This window comes from Cygnus olor, chromosome 8 (assembly GCF_009769625.2).
Source record: "Cygnus olor isolate bCygOlo1 chromosome 8, bCygOlo1.pri.v2, whole genome shotgun sequence".
Lineage (NCBI taxonomy): Eukaryota > Metazoa > Chordata > Aves > Anseriformes > Anatidae > Cygnus > Cygnus olor.
The window spans coordinates 30,892,987-30,911,566 of record NC_049176.1 but is presented as its reverse complement, the minus strand read 5'-3'; the positions used below and the strand labels follow the sequence as shown (position 1 = coordinate 30,911,566).

Below are 18,580 nucleotides of genomic sequence, written 5' to 3'. Positions count from 1 at the left end.
CTGCCCCCCCATGCCCCCAGGCAGCCGTGCTGAGGAGCAGCCTCAGCTCACGTTCCTCTCCCAGCAAAGGCTGCGTAAGGCAGGCCACGATTTCAAACCAGAATTAAGAGACACAAACCCAGGTTACTGCAGCCCCATCGTATTTATGAGCTTCCCTTCAGGATCACACAGGAACCCACGCAGGGGAGGGGGAGCAGCCCCGATGCAGGCACCCTGCCATCAGGTAATTAAAGCATCCCCTACAGGTACCTCATAAAATGGTGGGGTGTGTGTCTGCAGAAGAACAGGGGCAGAGAAACCAACCCATGCACATCCCTGGGTACCCACAGCAACCCCAGGTCCTCCCATCCCCACGCTGAGGCATCCTCCACACTCAGCACGTCACCTTTCAGAGACTGCAAATCAATGCAAGCATTACTGGAAGAGCTAAAGCTCCCATTTCAAGGGGGAGGGTGGCAAATATTTCTAAATGAAGTTATCTGGGCAGGCAGCTCCTTTGCATCCAGTGATAATCAATAGTGTTTAAAACTGAGTGCTTTGCTTGTCAGATACGTTTTTAAAGAGCACAGTCTGCGAGTCCTGAGCCCAAGCCTCCTTCACCATTCCTCCTAGCACACAGCCCTCCTTGGGGGGCTAAGCTTTGTAAAATTTAAGCAAAGACTCCGAAACATCCCTGCTATTCCATTCACTCACACCCTCTCCCAGGCCAGAGAGAGCCCACGTGTCAAGATTACATCAACTTTTCCAAAGGAACTGCGTGGGTTGCAAAGGGACTAGAAAAGGCTGGGGAGAAATCAGCAGCAACAGAGGCACCCAAAGCAGCGATGGAAAGGAGAGCACTGCTACTTCCGAAATTAATGGGCAAGTTCCTCAGACTCACAGAGGCCCTGAAGACTGATGCTTTTGCTAATTTTTTTGCTACCAGTCTCATCTGTCCCCTCCTCCTGCGCTGCCCCAGATTCCTGCTTGCGCTAGCTTCCCCACCAGACCGAGCACAGATAGCTGAAACTAAAAGGTTATTCTGCAAAAGCACACAGCAACACCCGTGTGGAGCAGAGCTGCAGTATGGCAGCACCAAACAGCCGTGCCGTTTGGTCACGTCATCGCTCGTCCAGCCAAAACCCACACACAGCCGTCGCTCTTCCCTAGGGTTTAAAATACAGACTGGAGGCATACAGCAGCAGATTGTTTTAGCAAGCGTAACCCCCCAAGGAAAGAGGCTATGGCACACGGGATTGCCTTCTGCATGGCCAACAGGAGGTTTAGAGGAGGGTTATAGTGACGACCAGACCCTGACCGGACCAACACCACAGAGGGAGATGTGCCATGAGCCCGGCACAGGACGAGGCCTCATCAGAGCCAAAATCAGGAGATGATAAAGCAGTCATCCCTCACCCTAACAACCGCACCCTTGGGATATTTTTCAGCAAACGTATTAACAACAAGACTGTTCAAGACAAAACCAGCAGTTCTGGAGTAGGAAGAAAAAGCTGGATTCATCCGAGGCATGTTGGGGGAACCAAGTAGGGGCTGGCTGCGCTGGGAGGAACTAGGCCCACGTGAGCTCCCTGAGAACACAACCAGCTCAGAAACATGGCAGACAAACAAATACGGAGTCACAGAATGGCTTGGGTTGGAAGGGACCTTAAAGATCATCCAGTTCCAACCCCCTGCCATGGGCAGGGACTCCTCCCACTAGGCCACGTTGCTCAAGGCCAGGCCTTCACGTATGAACCAGGTGGTTTGCATAAGGAGCAGAGGCAGCAATGCAAACTGCAAGACAAGCAGTACTGGGTGAAGCTGGGCTACAGGACATAAGCACAGAGCGAGAATTTGGAGCCTTCAGTGGGGCCGGGAAGGGCGTGTGGCCACCAAAGCCACTGCTCCTCAGTCAGTACCACCCCTTCCACCGCAGGGACCGACCACTTCAGCGCACAGCTGGTTCAGCACAGACCCATCTTGTGGCGCAGACATCCCAAGCACTAAGACATCTTAAATAATTTATTCAAGCGAGGGCATAGTTGGGTTTTGTTGTCGTTTTGTGTTTTTTTTGTTTTGCTTCTTTATTTACCACAGCTTTCCTGCAGTTATCTGGCACCACACACACCCAGACCTTAAACCTGACATAGCTGGCATATCATCAAGAAACCACCTCACAGCTCGGAGTTGTGTTACTGTCTGCTCAAGAACTTCTTGGCAGCTTTGTCAAGAAGTCATTTTCTGTCAGAAAGGCCACCTTGTGTTGTTCTGCCTTTCTCACCCCAGAAAGCTAGGAGCAGTCCTCCTTTACTGTAAGTTTACAAGGGGCTCACATAGCACAGACCTTGGGAGGAAAGACAGTTAATTGCTTTAAATTAGAAGAGGATAGATTTAGTTTAGATATGAGAAAAAGATTATTTGCTATGAAGGTGATGAGACACTGAGGCTGCCCAAAGGAGCTGTGGCTGCCCCATCCGTGGCAGTGCCCAAGGCCAGGCTAGATGGGGTTTGGGCAGCCTGGGCTGCTGGGAGGGGTCCCTGCCCATGGCAGAGGTTGGGGCTGGGTGGGCTTTAAGGTCCCTTCCAACCCAAACCAGCCTGTGAGTCTACGAACTGTGAAGCTCCTAAAGGAGACGTTTCCAACAGGACCAGGTCTGGGCTCACACCCTAAGCATGTGAAATGCACAGATATGTGCATAAATACGTATCTGTGCATTTCTGCAGACATTGGGTGACATGCCCAGTGGTGCCTCCTTCCTGGGGCTGGGATGAAAAGCTGCATTCCTCCTCCCACGAGAACTCACGTCCCTTTCTGTGCTCGGTTTTCTGTGGGTGGGCTGGGACGGGGCCACTGGCCAGGAAGCGCTCAGAGCCCCGGGCAGCACAGGCCAGGGAGGCTCAGGAGCTTCCTTTTGCGTCCTCCTGAGATAAAGTTCTAAAGCTAACATTGCAGGAGCCCAAGGCTTATTATTTGAAGGTTCATTTGAGACTGCATAAATGTAAACTTCATGGAAATTTTAAGAATTAAGACATCTCTGCTCTTGCTTGAGAAATTAAGGATGCCACTCGCACCATTAACTAAGCAATATGTAAGATTTCAACAATGAGAGATTTTTTTTTCATTGTTTAGAAGTGTTGAGATAGGAAAAATATCCCCCCTCAGTACTGTGCCAAGTTTGTTTAACTTGTTACGTATTTTCCCTTAGTTATCAAAGTGATATTACAGTGAACAAAAAGCATTTGAGGCTGGAACGCTGAAATTTTGGCACAAACCGTGAAATTGGTCTTTAAAGGTGATTGACATTCTCTCTGCCTCACCTCCCTACCAATTAAAAAAAAAAAGGGGGAAAAAAAGCTATTGCCAACACCAAACCATCCAAGTGTCCAAAACACACCACACAAACAAAGGAGTTATTAAACTGAGCCTCCCTGTTTGAAAATGCAGCTAGAAAAGAAGACAAGACAACATTGTCAGCGCCAGCCTTTGTCTCCATGCCAGTGACATGGAGACGTCTCTCTCCTGACTCAGTGAAAAGTAATCACCAGCATACAAGAGATTAGGTTTGCAAGCGTAAAACAGCTAAAGAAATCTCAACTCGAACACTTGCAATTTATTTAAAACGTTTTATTTTGCAGTTATGCTGCCTGAGGAAGTATGTAGCACAAGCCAGGCTAGCCTCCGAGTGTTTAAAAGCCATTTTGTAGATTAGGCAGTTTATAAACATCCCAGAAGAGCACAGAAAAAGAGTTTGCTCCTTTTGTAACACGTATCCTTGCTGTTACTTTTATCTCTCTGCATTTCCTAGAACCTCCTCCTCCTCTTTCAGTACACAGCAAGCTGCTAAGAAAGCATTATTGAATGCCACAGCAAAAGCCAAAATAAATTGCTTCTTCACCGCCTGCTTCTCATCTTCTGAGCACGTCCAGAAACTTAACAGGTTAAGAAGACAAAAGGAGAACTACATTAACGCTCTTCTTGGAATTCTGTTTTGGGACTTGCGATGTTTTGTGTCCTGCCAGATCCAGCTCGAGTCTCCCTCCATCTCCCTTCCCCTCCAGCCTCAAACCCAGCAGCTTTCTGGATGAATGAGCAGCGAGGAGAAACACATAGGTCCCGTTGGAGACCAAGATGGACTTAGGCACTACGATTGTGGTTCTATATGGCATCTAGCATATTCTGTAGGGGTTGTTAAAAGTGTTACATCAAGAGTTGAGCACTCAGGGCACACACTGCAGTTGCACAGAGCTTCAGTGCCCACCCCAGGTGTCGCAGAACTTAAACATAACCCTATATGAGGGAGCTACACTGCAATTTAAATCTCAGACCACACACAGGCCAGCATTTCATTCTGAATGGTTTGAGCCTAGCAAAGCTTAAAGCAAGCAAAGACAAGGTGATAACACATGGAGCTTCAGCTACCAGCCCTGAGACATCTGCCCTACCTCAAATAAAGTTTCTGCTCTTAATTCCTTTGAGCTAAACCTAACCCTGATAGTGAGGGACTCCAGCGTAAGGAGTTTCCACTTGCACTGCCTGTGAGCACGAGGGTACCCTAGGGCAGGCTTCCAGCAGCCCAAACGGTCACCTCTCCAATTAAACAGCTCGTGTTAGTGCTTCCTTGCATGGCACAGGCTATGGGAGCAGATGAATTTTTAACGATCTGGACCAAGTGTTTACCAGCCCCAGAGACTTTCACAGTCTGATTTTCCCAAGCTCAGACGCTGGAAACAGCAGCCAGAGCCCTGCAGTGCTCACAGCCCACGGTCGCAAGCAGCAGGGGGCAAGCAGCTCCGTGCAGCCCCACACCTCTGCCGGACACCAGCCCCCCAAACACTAAGCCAATAATCCTAAGTGGTTGGAAGTCAACAGCACGGCTGATGACTTGCATTGCAAGAAGCTGTTTATGAGATAGCAAGCCCCTGGTAAGAGATGATACTTTAAGATTGATTTCTATGAACTAGTAAAAAAAAAAAAAAATTTAATCATGAAAACCAACAGGGCCCCACTCTCAGCTCACGTAATTGCAGCAGTAGCAGGTGTAGCTAGTTACATCCACCAGCACTTTGCCCCGGAATTGTCAGAACTTTGCCTTCAGCACAAATCCTCACCAGTCTAACTTCCATAACCACCTAATATTAATCTATACACACATCTTCCAGACAGTAAAGGCCATTTTTCTGTGTCTGGAGTGCGCTGCCCTAGTGCAGATGAGCAATAAGAACAGGAGGAAGGGAGGAAGCTTTGATTCTCCAGCTCTGCAGCTTCACCGGGGTGCTCTGTAACAGCCCCCGGAGAGGCCAGCCCCCAGCACAGCAGTGACTCGGCCAGACAGAGCCCAGCCCCTGCCCTCACAGCCTCCTGCATTAAACATCCTGCGGTGCTGGGTATGCAGGCTGGGACCTCAGGACCATTTCACTCCTCAGCTGCAAACAGCCATTTTGATAACGCAGGCAGCAGCTGTTCTGCCACACATGAAACCATCATTTAGAACCAGAAGAAAAAAAGAAAAGAAACAAGGGAGTTCAGGTACGGGGGATGTACATAACGAGCTCTGCTTTGGCCAGGACCTCTCAAGGATTCCACCTTTGGGATCAGCCACATCCCTGTGCAGGGCAGAGGCTCCCGCACCCCACCACGAGGCAGCAGCAGCTCCCTTGCACTGTCACAAGTCACCGAGCCACCTTGTCCCCCTCCATCCCCAGGACTCAGGTCTCTTCTCCCAGCCAGCACACGCTCTGCTGCTCCCCATCGTGAGAATTTAGACTTTGTCACCACCGCTGAAGGAGGCTCAAGTATTTAATATGAATATTATCTACTTATTAAAAATAAATAAAAATGTTGGTATTTTTTCCTTGCTACTAGTAAGCCAAAACCCCAGCCACCTTCCTTTCCTGTCCCTCTCTTATACTGCTACCTAATTTCCCCCACCAGAACTATCCATCTCCACACAGCATTAAAGATAAATTGCTCCACAATTCACGAGCAGCTTCAATTACTGAATCACCAGAAGTCAAAAGCACACCTGAGGGGTGGATACAGCTCTTTAAGCTTTTATAATTTCATACTTGGCAAAGAAAAATGTCTTTGCTATGAACTGATAAAAATTGGTCATTTATCAGCAGACAATAAATGAACAAGGCAGATACAAGTATGACCCCACGTTTAAAGCAGAGCATCACACTAGATACAGCCCTTTTGAACTTCATGTGAAGATTTAGAGCCCCCATCTCCCCTTTCCCCCCCAAAATGCTTATGAAACAGACAAAGTATTAAAAAAAACTCTATAATCCCAATTCAAGGGCCACAATAAGGCCTGAGGTTTGTTGCTGCCAAGCGTGTGGCTGGTTCTAGTGCCTGTAAGCTTTAGGCAGAGGACTGTAAGGAGCTTCCAGTGAGTACCAAGTGCCCAGGAGGAGGGGAGCTTGGGCTAATGCAGACCCCTGCACCGTCACCTTCTGAGCCCCAGAGACAGTCCTTACTCAAGTCCACGCATTTAAGAGGGGAGCATCCTAGAAACAGACAGAGGGTGTTCGTAGAACTACCACTCTGGGATGTCTTTGCAGTTTGCAGCTGAATTGTTGGCCTGGCTGGATGTTGCACAGAACCTGTAAACACAGGCATTGTCTAGCTATCCGTGAATACCTCTTTTTGGCTCGGCAGGGAGCAGAACAGCTTGAAGAAACAGAACAGAACGACTGCAACAGCAACGCTCAAATAATACAGCAAGCTGACACGAGACAAAAGCCATGGCTTGACACGAGCTCCAGCATGCTCCCACACCTGGCTAGATGTGAACGCCACCTTCCCCAGCACTAACGCCTTTGGTTCTTCAAGTTCTAGGAAACTCATTCAAACAATTGCTTTAATGACAGACATTAAACTGACCATTATATCTAACCAACTCAGTGGATGCTAATGTAAGAATCCAAATAACTGTAACACAGCAGCCTACTGTGAGTAAGAAACTACTGACGCACACTATTATTACAAGCAACTGTAGCAAAGATATCATAGCAGCAAATTAAATTGCATTTCTGAAGTCCAGGAGTAAAAAAGTTAAAAAAAAAAAACACAAAGCTAGCCCCAAGAAGAACTCCAGAAAGCACATTTAAATGGCAAGGGGAAAGAGGGAAACATTACTCCCATTACAGCAGAGAAAACGTGGAAAAGATGCAAGGTAAGACACTCCCCGCCCAGGTCCAGACGTGGGTCATTAGCCCCCTGCTCCCCCAGAAGAGGACACCACATTAAAACAACGGCGATGAATTAAGGAATTAAGTTCTTGCCGAGTGCCTCGGGCCCACGCCTTCCTTTCACGGAACGGTGCGGATATCTCTGCAATATGGTGCCACTGCAACGGACGGACACAAAATTTGGTCCCCCGCAAGTAAATGGGGGCATTTCCCCGCCTGAGTTTGATCTCTGGAAGTTTGTGATGGTTATGGGCGTTGGGTGAGACGGGCACTCTGCCCAGCCAGAGCCCCAGCCCGCTCATCTCAGCGGAGCCCCAGGAGCCCTCAGACGCGGGTTCTCCATTACCGGCGACCCAGGCAAACGCGACGCCGCGGTTTAGCGGCGACGGGCTCCGTCCCATCTCCAGCCATACAGACCATCTGGACCAACGCTCCCTGCTTTAAAAAAAAAAAAAAAAAAAAAAAAAAAACAAGCGGTGCATGCAACGTGTCCTCCACCAGAACCACCCCCCCGACCTTTACGGCTGCCTTTTTAGAGGAGGGACCCGAGCAGCGGCGATCACAGCAAGCCTCCCGCTCCCCCCGGGGGACAAGGCAGCCACACGCCCCCCAGTCACCCCCCCCCCCCCAACCACAAACCAGCCCTCAGCAGGGCAGAGCCACGCACCCACGGGTGCTTTTAGGGCACCCTCACCCACCCCACGGCCGCAGGGAGGGGGGCTGCGGCTGGCCGGGACAAAGCGCTGCCATTGTCCGCGCTGCCATTGTTCCCCCTCACGGGGCCATTGTCCCCGCCGGGCTATTGTTGTCCCCCGGCCCTACCGGAGCTGTCCATGGTGCCATCGGCTCCGCGCTGCTGCTGCTGCGGCTGCCGCGAGGGGCTCCGGCCGCCCGCCCCCGGCTCGCCGGCCCCGCCGCCGCCGCCCTCCACCAGCTGCAGGGCCTCATAGCCCTCCCCGCCCGGCTTCCTGCGGTACCCCCCGAGCAGGCTCATGGGCGAGCCGGGCCGGGAGCCGCCGCCGGCTGGGCGGAAGAGAAGCGGCCCGGGGAGGAGGGAGGCGGGGAGGGAGGGACGGGGCGGGCCGGGGACGGGGCGGCCGCTGCCCCCTGCCCGCCCCCGCGGGCCCGGAAGGAGTTGAGCGGCGCCCACCTCCGCCCCCCGGGGCTGTGACGGGGCCGGGGCTCCTCCGGGAACCCCTCCGGCCCCGTTCTGTGTGGAGCGGGGGGTGAGGGAGGCCCCAAGGGAAGCGGCCGCTGCCGGCACTGCTGAGCGGGTCTCAGTGGGCTCCGAGGGGAAGGGGGGCTCACGAACCTCCCGGTTCCAGCCCCCCGCCACCAGCTCAGGCTGCTCAGATCCCACTCAGCCACCGCCCTCACGGTGAAGGATTTCTGCCTTGTGTCTCATCTCAGTCTGCCCTCCTTCAGCTTAAAGCCGTTACCCCCGGTCCTATCCCTACCCAGTCCCTCCCCATCGCTCCTGCAGCCCCCTTTAGGCGCTGAAGGTCCCTATCAGGTCTCCCCTGAGCCTTCTCTTTTCCAGGCTCCCTCAGCCTGTCTTCACAGGAGAGGTGACCCAGCCCCTTGATCATCCTCGCAGCCTCCTCTAGACTCATTCTAATACATTCATTTCTCTTTAATTTAAGGAAAAATTAAGACCAAAAAAAAAAAATCTGTAGCATCCAGACATGAGAGACACGCCTTTGGTCTCTTACAGGAAGGACACAAAGTACCCTGCTTCGAAAAACAGAGTGGGGTTGCTTCTGAAGCAGTACCACCACCAAGCACTTCTGTAGCAATGGCCGTAACCTGAAATATTTCCAACATTTAGCTTAAACTTCCCTCTTTGGCACTGCAGGGCAGGGGGCAGCTGGTACAGCCGTACCTCGTCAGGCGTGCCTGTTTACGTAACTCCCACAATTTCATATTACGCTGCAGACCGGGTACATCTGTGACCCAGAATTTTCCTCAGAAAAATCCAAGCAGATTTACAAGCAACAAACTAAAATGAATTAACCTAAGTGGTTCACGGTAGCAGCTTGAACTCAAGGTTAGAAATGGGTATTTGCTACCCATTCGTTAGTGGGCTGTTAATACATTGCTCTGTACAGAGCGATACATAGACTGCGATGCTCACCAGTAGGTACGTGCCCCTCTCCCTCACATTGCCCATTTGCAGCAACCTAGCGAAGACAAAATAAAAGTGCAGGCACTTTTTGAGGGATATCTGTGAGTCTTTCCTAGTTAACCAGGGATATGGCAATTCCTTCTACATTCTAGTATTAAAATGGGAAATTCAGGGGAGAAGAGGGATTCAAGATGGTTTCTCCTTTATCTTGCTCACTGAGATAACAGCCCACCAGTGAAGAGGCAAAGCCAGGCTCTTGGGTGAAGAGCACACATCGAGGCCATGTAATGTCACCACAAGCACTCGGACACGCTCACACTGGAGGGAACGAGCTGGGGAGCCTGGCACAGCACATACCCTACACAGCCTAACCCCCATGCTGAACTATCACCCGTGCTCGCTAGCCTGTTCTGTGGCCTTCATCCAGCACTTTGAGCTCAGCTTAGGTGAGACCATGCCCTGAATCCATGAGTCATCTCTCACAGGTGAGCAGCAAGGGGATGTTGCAAAGGACTATCTGCATTAGGCAGTGAAAGGAAAGTCCTTCCAAAAGTGTTCTTATGGGAAAAGGGTTCAGCATTTCCTACCCAACACCGATATTGCCCTTGCATCTGCAGTGGGCAGACTGCAGTCCCATTCAGAAAAGAAAGCTTGATTTTCTTTGTTGAATCCATTAATTCCTCTCTTTCCAGATTTGTCCCAGCATTTGGGGGATCATAGCTGTCTTTCTCCCAAGGATTCCCCAAGGGGAATCCCACAGCACCCTGACACTCCAGGCCTGGGCTCTGCAGAGCATCAGTACAGACACAGAGCAGGGACAGCACAGCCTCCTGGGGCACCATGGGGCAATTACCAGTTCTACAAAGCAAAGAGAGCACTTGGTGGAATTAGGGGACTACGTTATGTGGGATTTGATTTTTCACATATTCGCTCATTTTCCAGCCCTACGGGAAGCTTAACCAAAGAGCACATATAAAGTAATATGCCTTCCTCACCCATTTCATCCCTTAAATTGGGCCGGTCTGTCAATGGTCATACAATTTCTCCTGTTTGGAGGTCTGCAGCATAAAGAATGCTGTATAAAAAAGAAAATTGCAGATGGCTTTCAAAAATGAGAGCAAAAAAAAAAAAAAGGTCCAGGGAAACAGCTACTTAGAAAAATTCATTAGCATCCTCGAAGGCTTATTGAGTCATGGCTAACGATGCTACAAAATAACATAGACTTTTTATAATGTATGAACGGTAAGGCTGGCAGGTGCCATTAGGACTGCGGGAGATGTTAACGACGCGATGAAGAGGACTGCATCTTGCTCAAGACTCGGGAGATACAAACTCCCTCCTCACTGCTGACCTTGCAAATGTCAATTGATTTGCCCAGGCTCTAACACTGTCTGCTCCTCTGTCTGGGCTGCAGCCTCTCCTGGGCAGAAGTCTTTTATGGTAGCTGTAATCAAGCACCAAATGTATGGAGGCGTTATTTCTTTTTCACCTCTCTCCCAACTAGATGCACAATTAAGGTGAAACCTTAAACTCTTAATTCTTCATGAACACATTCAAACTGTGCAGTACCAAAAGAAGTACAGCTATCGCCCAAAAATTAGTTTACTATCCCAGGCAATACCTTTAAAATTCAATGAACTAAACATTTTTTTCAAAGTTATTCCATTGCAAACAACAAATTCACTCTGCTCACTGAAACACTTGTTTCTTGAAAATTCATGTGTGAAATTTTCCCTTTATCTTACCTTAAGAGAAGGCCAAGAGACCACCTATTGTTTCCATACTATCACTGACCATAAACAGCATGCAGAGCTTGTCCCTACTGCTTGATTTTGTACTCCCACTTCCCAAAGCACCTGGTACTGCTTTGTAGGGCAGATCATTCTCTCTGCACCTCAAGGCACCATAATTTCTTCTTTCCTTTCTCTTTGTATTTATGTGCACTGTGTCCTCTGCAGTGGGACCCTGTGCCATCACTGCATGCTGAGAATTAACATGTTTGCCTCCTCTCTCTTCAAAGGGCTCGAACCCTAATCAAACCACCCTAATTCATAGACTCCCAGATTTAAACTTCCTTCGACAGCCTTGTAACAAATAATCTATAAAATGAGCTTTCTGGGAGGGGAAAAAAATAACAAAAAAATTGTAAGCTCATTTAATTCTGCTTACCTTCCCTGCAACTTCTCCAGGAAGGCTGATGGCATTCAGCCATAGCTATGTTTTGGAGAACCCTTCAACAGCCCAGGAACCCACCCTGCCACCTTATCAAGGATTTGAGCTATGTGCCATAGAAGTCAGCCTGCCAGGGCCAGGAGGCTTAACACCTGTGTAAATCAAAGCAGTTTTTGACATTAAAAGCAAACAAAAAAGACAGCTGCCACCACCACCACCTTTTTGTGCTCGTTTAGTACCCAAGTCTACAGCACAGTCACTGCTGAATGCATTAGATAGCAGGGCACTGCTTGTATTTTCAACTTGAGATTTTGATGCTCAATCTAATTAGTCTTCAGGAATTTGATGCAGTAAAAGCCTCTTGCCTGCCCTAAAAACTGATTTGGTACAGACCTGATGACTGCATCTGTCACAGCATCACATTTACCCTCAGAAGTCCCACATCGTGGCAGAAATACAGAACCTAACCCCAAAATAACCCTTCCCCAGCCACATGCATGGCCATGGGGTTACAGCCCTGCTCGCACCAGCTCAGCCCCACCAGGCAGGGAAGAGCATGGCTCACATGGGTTAGCTTTGACCCCTAATTTTGACTCTTTCAGCAGAAAAGCAAGAGCATCACCACATTTTTGTCAGACCCTTCCTCCTGAACCTGCCCCATGGGTATTTTACTCTGGCAACCACCCACGAGCTTTACTCTCAGGAGAAATATCTGTCCCACCACCCTCCTGCCCAGGGAGAGCCCAGCACACCCAAGCCCTCCCCAGCTGCCAGCATTTTAAATAAGTGCTGCTCGTTTAACCCTGGTTAAGCAAATCTGATTGAATTGATTAAAGCCAGCAAGATCTCGTCTGGGCCAGGTCTGCCTCGGTTCCCATCAGCAGGCAGCCCAGATGGACTGGAAGAAATAATACCACTGCGTTTTGGGTTGCTGCTGCCGCAGGTGGAGAATATCTTAATGTTTCCATTTTACTTTTGGCCTGGTGCATTGAAATATTAAAAAAACAACAGCAACAACAACAACAAAAAAAACTCAAAACTTTTGTCGCCACATTCAGACACGAGGCATGAGATGTGGTTCCAGCACAAATGACTTTGGGGCGTAAATGGCCGGTGCAGCGAGGGTGATGCTCCCTGCCCTCCCACCTGGGGGCTTTGCTCATCGTTCGTGCAGCTCCACGGGCTGGCCAGGAGCACCGACACCCGTGCACTACTCGGGGAACAGGCACGTGATAGCACCACAGGTACAGGCCCTGGGTACAGAGCCAGAAATACGGTTTCAGAGCAGTATCAGGACTTGTGCTGAGGATAAATAAGGGATATTTGGACTGGAGTCAAGGACAGCCATGCGGTTCCTTTTCTGCTTGTGGCTATGGGAATGGTTTGTCCAGGCCTGGATTTGCTGGAGAAATAAGGAGCTGCTCAGGCAGCAGCTACTCAGGGCAGCGCAGCATCTTACCCCTGTGGGATGCACTGGGCCCCAGGCAGATTGGGCTGGGATTTTTAGGAATGGAGGTGGAGAGAGGGGAGTCGGATGATCCAATCCTTTGTGAAGTGGCTTAGAAAAGTTGTTCTGAAAGAAAACCTAAACCTTACCAGGGAGCCAAAAATGTAAAATCTGAAAAGAAAGCGGCCCCCTCGGGCTCCTGGGTTTGTGTCTTCTCTCTCGCAGTGCACAGCGTTCCCACTGTGGGTCAGGACTTGGGGGCAGACAACTTGGCCATGAAATAAATCTAGCACATACAAACCATCCCCCTTTGCACTACCCTCACTGCCTTCTTCCCCCTTTTTTATCAATACAGCTTGTCATTATTTTGTTTTCCAGTGACTTCAGTGTGACTCTGTTATTATCTCCCCGTCCGTTCCTGCCCTCTGTGATATCACACACCATTAAGTGTATTGCTGCCTCTGCATGTTTTTGTAGCTCGCCTCTCAGCCTTGTTAAATTGCTGCTGGGGACGATGCACGGCTTACTCACGCCAGCCTAGGACCTTGTTTCCGAGTGTTCAAGGACTCGGGGGGCTCCCCAGCAGCGGTTCACAGAGCTGGGGAAACACAAAGGACGCCAATGCCCAAGGGGACATTAAATTGGAGAGTGTCACCGTCAGCTCAGGAAGTCCCCAGCCTGCAAGCTGTTGGGAAATCGGAGGCTGTGCAGCCGTCCATACAGCGCATCGAGGCTGAATCAGGTATTTGGGTAAAAATCAGGTATTTCAGTGCCTGCCTACCACCCATTGCTTCCCATTCACTGAACAACAAGTGGCTAAATGCCATGAAAAATCTGGGCCTCCTAAAGCCTGTCTGCAAGGCTGCAAAATACCCTTGTGCGTGATGCCGACTGGAAGGAGAGGCACGAGTTCTGAGCCACAGCGGCATCTCCGTCAGCACAAGTCCTGCACCCAGCGCCTGCCCCACAGCTGGTGCCTCGGGAAAACCCCAGCGTGGTGCTGAGCCTCGGGACCGAGCAGGAAGGCGAACGCTCCGTGCAGCCGGTGCACAGCTGCAGGTTGTGCTGCTGCTCCTTTCTGCTGCGTGTAACACAACACAAAGCTAGCACCCAGAGCTCTGCATTTATAAACGCATGCAAAACGTCCACAGTGTCATGCTGAATTTCCCCTTTCAGGGCATTGTTTGCGTTGGGAAAGGCTGGTGGTACAAACAAGGAGGGAGGTGATTATACAGCTTCTTCCACACACAGCAAGCGAGTCGTCCGCGGTTAACTTCTGCGTCTGACCCCAGCAGCAGTTCAACAGGATTTTACTTTCATTAGGAAAAAAAAAAAGGCAAAAAAAAAAAAAAAAAAAGAAGATTAAGGAGTTTGATTTAAAGAAAAGATTGAAAACTAAAGGAAGCAAATGGGTTTCCTGTGGCAAATGCTAACATCCCCGATCAAATGTGTAAGCTGTGACGCGCAGCTCAGCTTTCACCTGACACGAGCAATGCCGTGAGTCCCAAACCGCCTTGGCTCATTTTCCAGAGACATGATGCGATTCCCTCAGCACTCGCTGTGTCTGAAAATAATCAGCCGAGGCTCTCGGGTGGCCACGACCAGGGCACGGGAGAGGAGCCCTGCAGGCCGTGAGCACGGCCCCGAGAGCAGAAGGGGAACTACAGGCGGCACCGCCACCCCTCGCATGCCGCTCCAGCCGGCACACCTGCACGGGATGGAGGATGGGGCAGGGGATGAGCATCCTCGCTACAGCTTTCAGAGTTTCTCTCTGACGAACATCTACGTGAGGTCCTGCCTGCGAAGGGTGAGGAGATGCAGGTGGGCCTGATAGCACCGGAAGGTTCTCCACAAAGCCAGCACTTCTTTTTTCCCCCGTTGAAGTGTTTCTGCGCTCTTACAGATTCTGGTAGTGGGCTGCTGCTCTACTACTAATTGGAAGAACAACATTATCAGAGCCTTGTTACTCATTCTGGCTGCTGTATGAAGCATTGCAGCGCGGGGCCTGTCTCCGCTCACAGCACCAGCTGGCTTACAGCCCTCGACCGTGGCGGCGGTGCGGTGTGGGCCCAGGTCTGTGTCCGTTCCTCACTTCCTCGGCCGTGCTCCTGCAGCCGCCCCCAGGCAGGCGACGCTCTCCCCACGGCGCTGCCTGCACTCCGCAGTTTCGGAAGAGCGGCTTGGATGCGTCTCAAGGGGCGGGAGGTTGAATTGCACCGGTGTGGGGGGACTTGGCAGCGCATCGCCGTGGCTGTGGCCGCAGGCCATGCATGGAGCACTGCAGGAGCCAGAAGCCGGCTTCTCGGTTTCCACAGCACAGCCCGCGCCTGCCGTGCCACCCAGCGCTGCCTTCGCCCCAAAACCTCGGCTCTGGCAGCTCCAGCACTGTCCTGGCTTCCCGGGAGAGCATCCTGAGCACACACGGCACACCCTGGGCTGGAATCGCTGCCGCCAAGCGAACGTCCCACACCTCCTGCACGGCAACAGCCCCACCGCAGAGGGTTCGGGCACAATCCTGGCCCCCGCCTCAGCCTGCCTTCATGAGTTTGCTCAGCACGCATCTGTTTCCCTGCCAGGATTCAGATCTACGTGGATACCATTTCCCATCCTGTGTATTTTGGGTTACTGAAGACCAAAATATATTTAGGAAAATAAAATCTCTATATTGTCTACAGCGCCTACCAAAACAGGGCTTCATACGCTATCGTAACATGAACTACCTTAAAGGTTCATAAATTATTATTCATATTTGGTTATAAATAATAAAAAGAGCTATTTATAGCGTTTCGGCTTTGAGAGCTCCTCACGGCAGCTTCTCCCGCGCCCCTAATCCCATCTGAGCGGCGGTGACAGCGGCGCCCTGGCAGCTGGGATTTCCAGGCCACGTCTCTGCAGCCCCAGGGTTTTATCCTCCAAATCTGCACGCTGGGGACCGGCACGCACAGGGCTGGATTTCAGCAAATCCCCACCAAAAATCCGTCCTGTTGGGCGGCCGAGCACCCGCCAGGGCTGCTCGGGGCAGCGCGGCGGGCGCAGCGTGCGGCCCGGGGCAGATTAGTTGGGTCAGCAGTTAAAGGCCGCAGCCAGCACTGCCAGGGCCAGCGGAGAAACCCGGAGCTCAAGGACAAAGCGTGGTTCCTCCTTAAAGGCCACAGCCGCCCCAAAATACTGCATCTGTGGGCTGCGAGTCTTTCTGGGGCCATAAACAAGCAGGCTGTGTCACAGCTGTCTAAATATAGTGCGGCCCGGGTTGCCTTCATGCTGCCTGTGCCATCGGAATGGCTCGATGCACAGATGCGTGTTTATTTTTTTCTCTCCGGGAAGGCTATGACTAAGAGAAATCTGCTGGGGAAGGGACAGCAGAAGATGGAGGCCCTCGGCTAAATGCAGGCACTGAAAAAGTCCGTCGTTTGCAGTCCTGGAGTCCTGGCCAAAATATTCCTCACCCTCCTCCTCCTCCTCCCCCTTCTTCTTCTCCTCCCCGACCTCTACCTCTCCCCCTGCCAGCACGCAAAATAAGGCTGCAGTAATGACAGCCCCAAATACATCAGAAAAACATTAAATATCTCCTGATTTCAGGCGATCCAGCAGCAGTGCCGGGCAGGACAGCCGCGTACCTGCACCGCAGCGGCGAGTGGAGGTCCGGAGGCCACAAGCCCACCACTTGCCCCGGCCCTGCTGGCCCCTCCCGCAGCAGCCACGAATTTTGCTTTTTTTCTTTTTTTTTTTTTCCTTCTCTCGGGCCTGAAGCAGGGTTGTTGCAGGGAAGGCAGCGCCGTGTTTGTCTCCCAGTAACGAAGCACGCAGTTCTGAAGGTCAGCCTCGCAGCAGATGTGCTGCAGAAGGCTGCGTATCAGCGCTTCGTATCAGCATTTCTGTGCTACACGTACACCGGTTAACCTTGCCGCAGGAAGGCCCGGATACAAGCTGTTATTATTTTTTCAAGCCCCCAAATCATTTCCTTTCCCTTCGGGGGAGGCGGTATGCCCAAGAGGCATTCACAGCGCTGCTGCGTACGGTCACTGATTTCGGGGTGCCGGGAGGGATGGAGGGAGGCAGGGAAGCGGGGATGCCGGGATGGAGGGAGGCAGGGACCGGGGGGCTGGGATGCAGGGAAGCAGGGACCAGGGCTGCAGGGAGGCAGGGCTGCAGGGACCTGGGATGTCAGGATGCAGCGAGGCAGGGACCCGGGACGCTGGGACGCTGGGGTGAAGGGATGTGGGGACCTGGGATGCAGGGAAGCAGGGACTTGGGGTGCAGGGATGCCGGCATTTTGGGATGCTGTGATGCAGGGACCCGGGATGCCGGGATGCAGGGACCTGGGATTTCGGGATGCGGGGACCTGGGATTTCGGGATGTAGGGAGGCAAGGAGGCAGGGACCCAGGATTTTGGGATGCCGTGATGCAGGGACCCGGGATTTCGGGATGTAGGGAGGCAAAGAGGCAGGGAGGCAGGGACCCGGGATTTTGGGATGCCGTGATGCAGGGACCCGGGATTTCGGGATGTAGGGAGGCAAGGAGGCAGGGAGGCAGGGACCCAGGATTTTGGGATGCCGTGATGCAGGGACCCGGGATTTCAGGATGCAGGGAGGCAGGGAGCCGAGATTTCGGGATGCAGGGACCCGGGATTTCGGGATGTAGGGAGGCAAGGAGGCAGGGAGGCAGGGACCCAGGATTTTGGGATGCCGTGATGCAGGGACCCAGGATTTCAGGATGCCGTGATGCAGGGACCCGGGATTTCAGGATGCAAGGAGGCAGGGAGCCGAGATTTCGGGATGCAGGGACCCGGGATTTCGGGATGTCAGCTCTCGGTGCAGTCCGGAGGCAGCCCCGCTCCCGGCTGCGCGGCCGCGTTGGGGGCGGCCCGAGCGGGCAGCGGGCTTCGTAGGGGCCCCCCCAGACAACGGGCAGCGGCCCCCCGGGCCCCCCAGCGGCCCCTTCCCCCGGCTGCTCGCCCCGACCCCGGCCCCGACCCCTGCCCGGCGCCGCCTCACCTGGCCCCGCCGCCGCCTCCATGCTCCCGCCGCCCGCCGGGGCCGCGCCGCAGCCGGCAGCGCCCGCTCGCGGGGGCGGTGGCGGCGGCGGCGGCGGCGGCGGCGGCGGCGGCGCGGGCACGCGCACGCGGCCGCGCGGCCGGCCGGCCGGGCAGACAGAGGGACGGACAGACGGACGGACAGGCGGAGCCCCCGGCGCCATCCAAGCCCCGCCAGTAGCTCGTGGCCCGTGTCTCTCCCCCCCCCCCCCGGCGCCGGGGATGCGCGGTGACCCCCGGGGGGGTCGGGGTGGCCCCGGGGCTGCTCGCCCGGCGGCCCCGAAGGCCGAGTTGAAGCAAGTTGGCTGCGAACAACCGGCAGGAACGCGGAGAGCAAATAAAGAGCGCGGCGCTACGGCCCTTACACAAACCGGGGCGGGAGGGGGGGGGGGGGGGGGGGGCGTTGTGCAATACAGGTGAGCGGGCAGAAAGGTGGGAACCTGGATGGTTTCAGGGTGGCGGTGAAGTTCGAAGAAATACTGGCAGCCCTCGGCTGCAGACCCGCAGCCGCTTTCCCCTCCGTGAAATCGCGGGGGAGTAAACGGGGAGTGACAGATCGTGGGGCAGCGACGCCAAAGGGGCCTGTGCTTTACCCCCAGGTAGCGGTGCCTGGCGACGGCAGCAAGCCAAA

General features: G+C 52.8%; 1 protein-coding gene across 2 annotated transcripts in view; it reads right to left on the bottom strand.

Moving 5' to 3' along the window:
* DNAJC6 (DnaJ heat shock protein family (Hsp40) member C6) overlaps positions 1-17,992 on the bottom strand; it is a 46,296-nt gene extending 28,304 nt beyond the window's left edge. Inside the window, exon 1 of one of the 2 annotated variants that reach the window (XM_040565421.1) lies at positions 17,912-17,992. In XM_040565421.1, coding sequence (XP_040421355.1) covers positions 17,912-17,933 — 22 coding nt within the window. In that variant the 5' untranslated portion in view covers positions 17,934-17,992. Of the gene's footprint in view, positions 1-7,995; positions 8,183-17,911 lie in introns of those variants that run through there. The other variant, XM_040565418.1, reaches the window with a different exon arrangement.
* Positions 17,993-18,580: the final 588 nt, after the last annotated feature.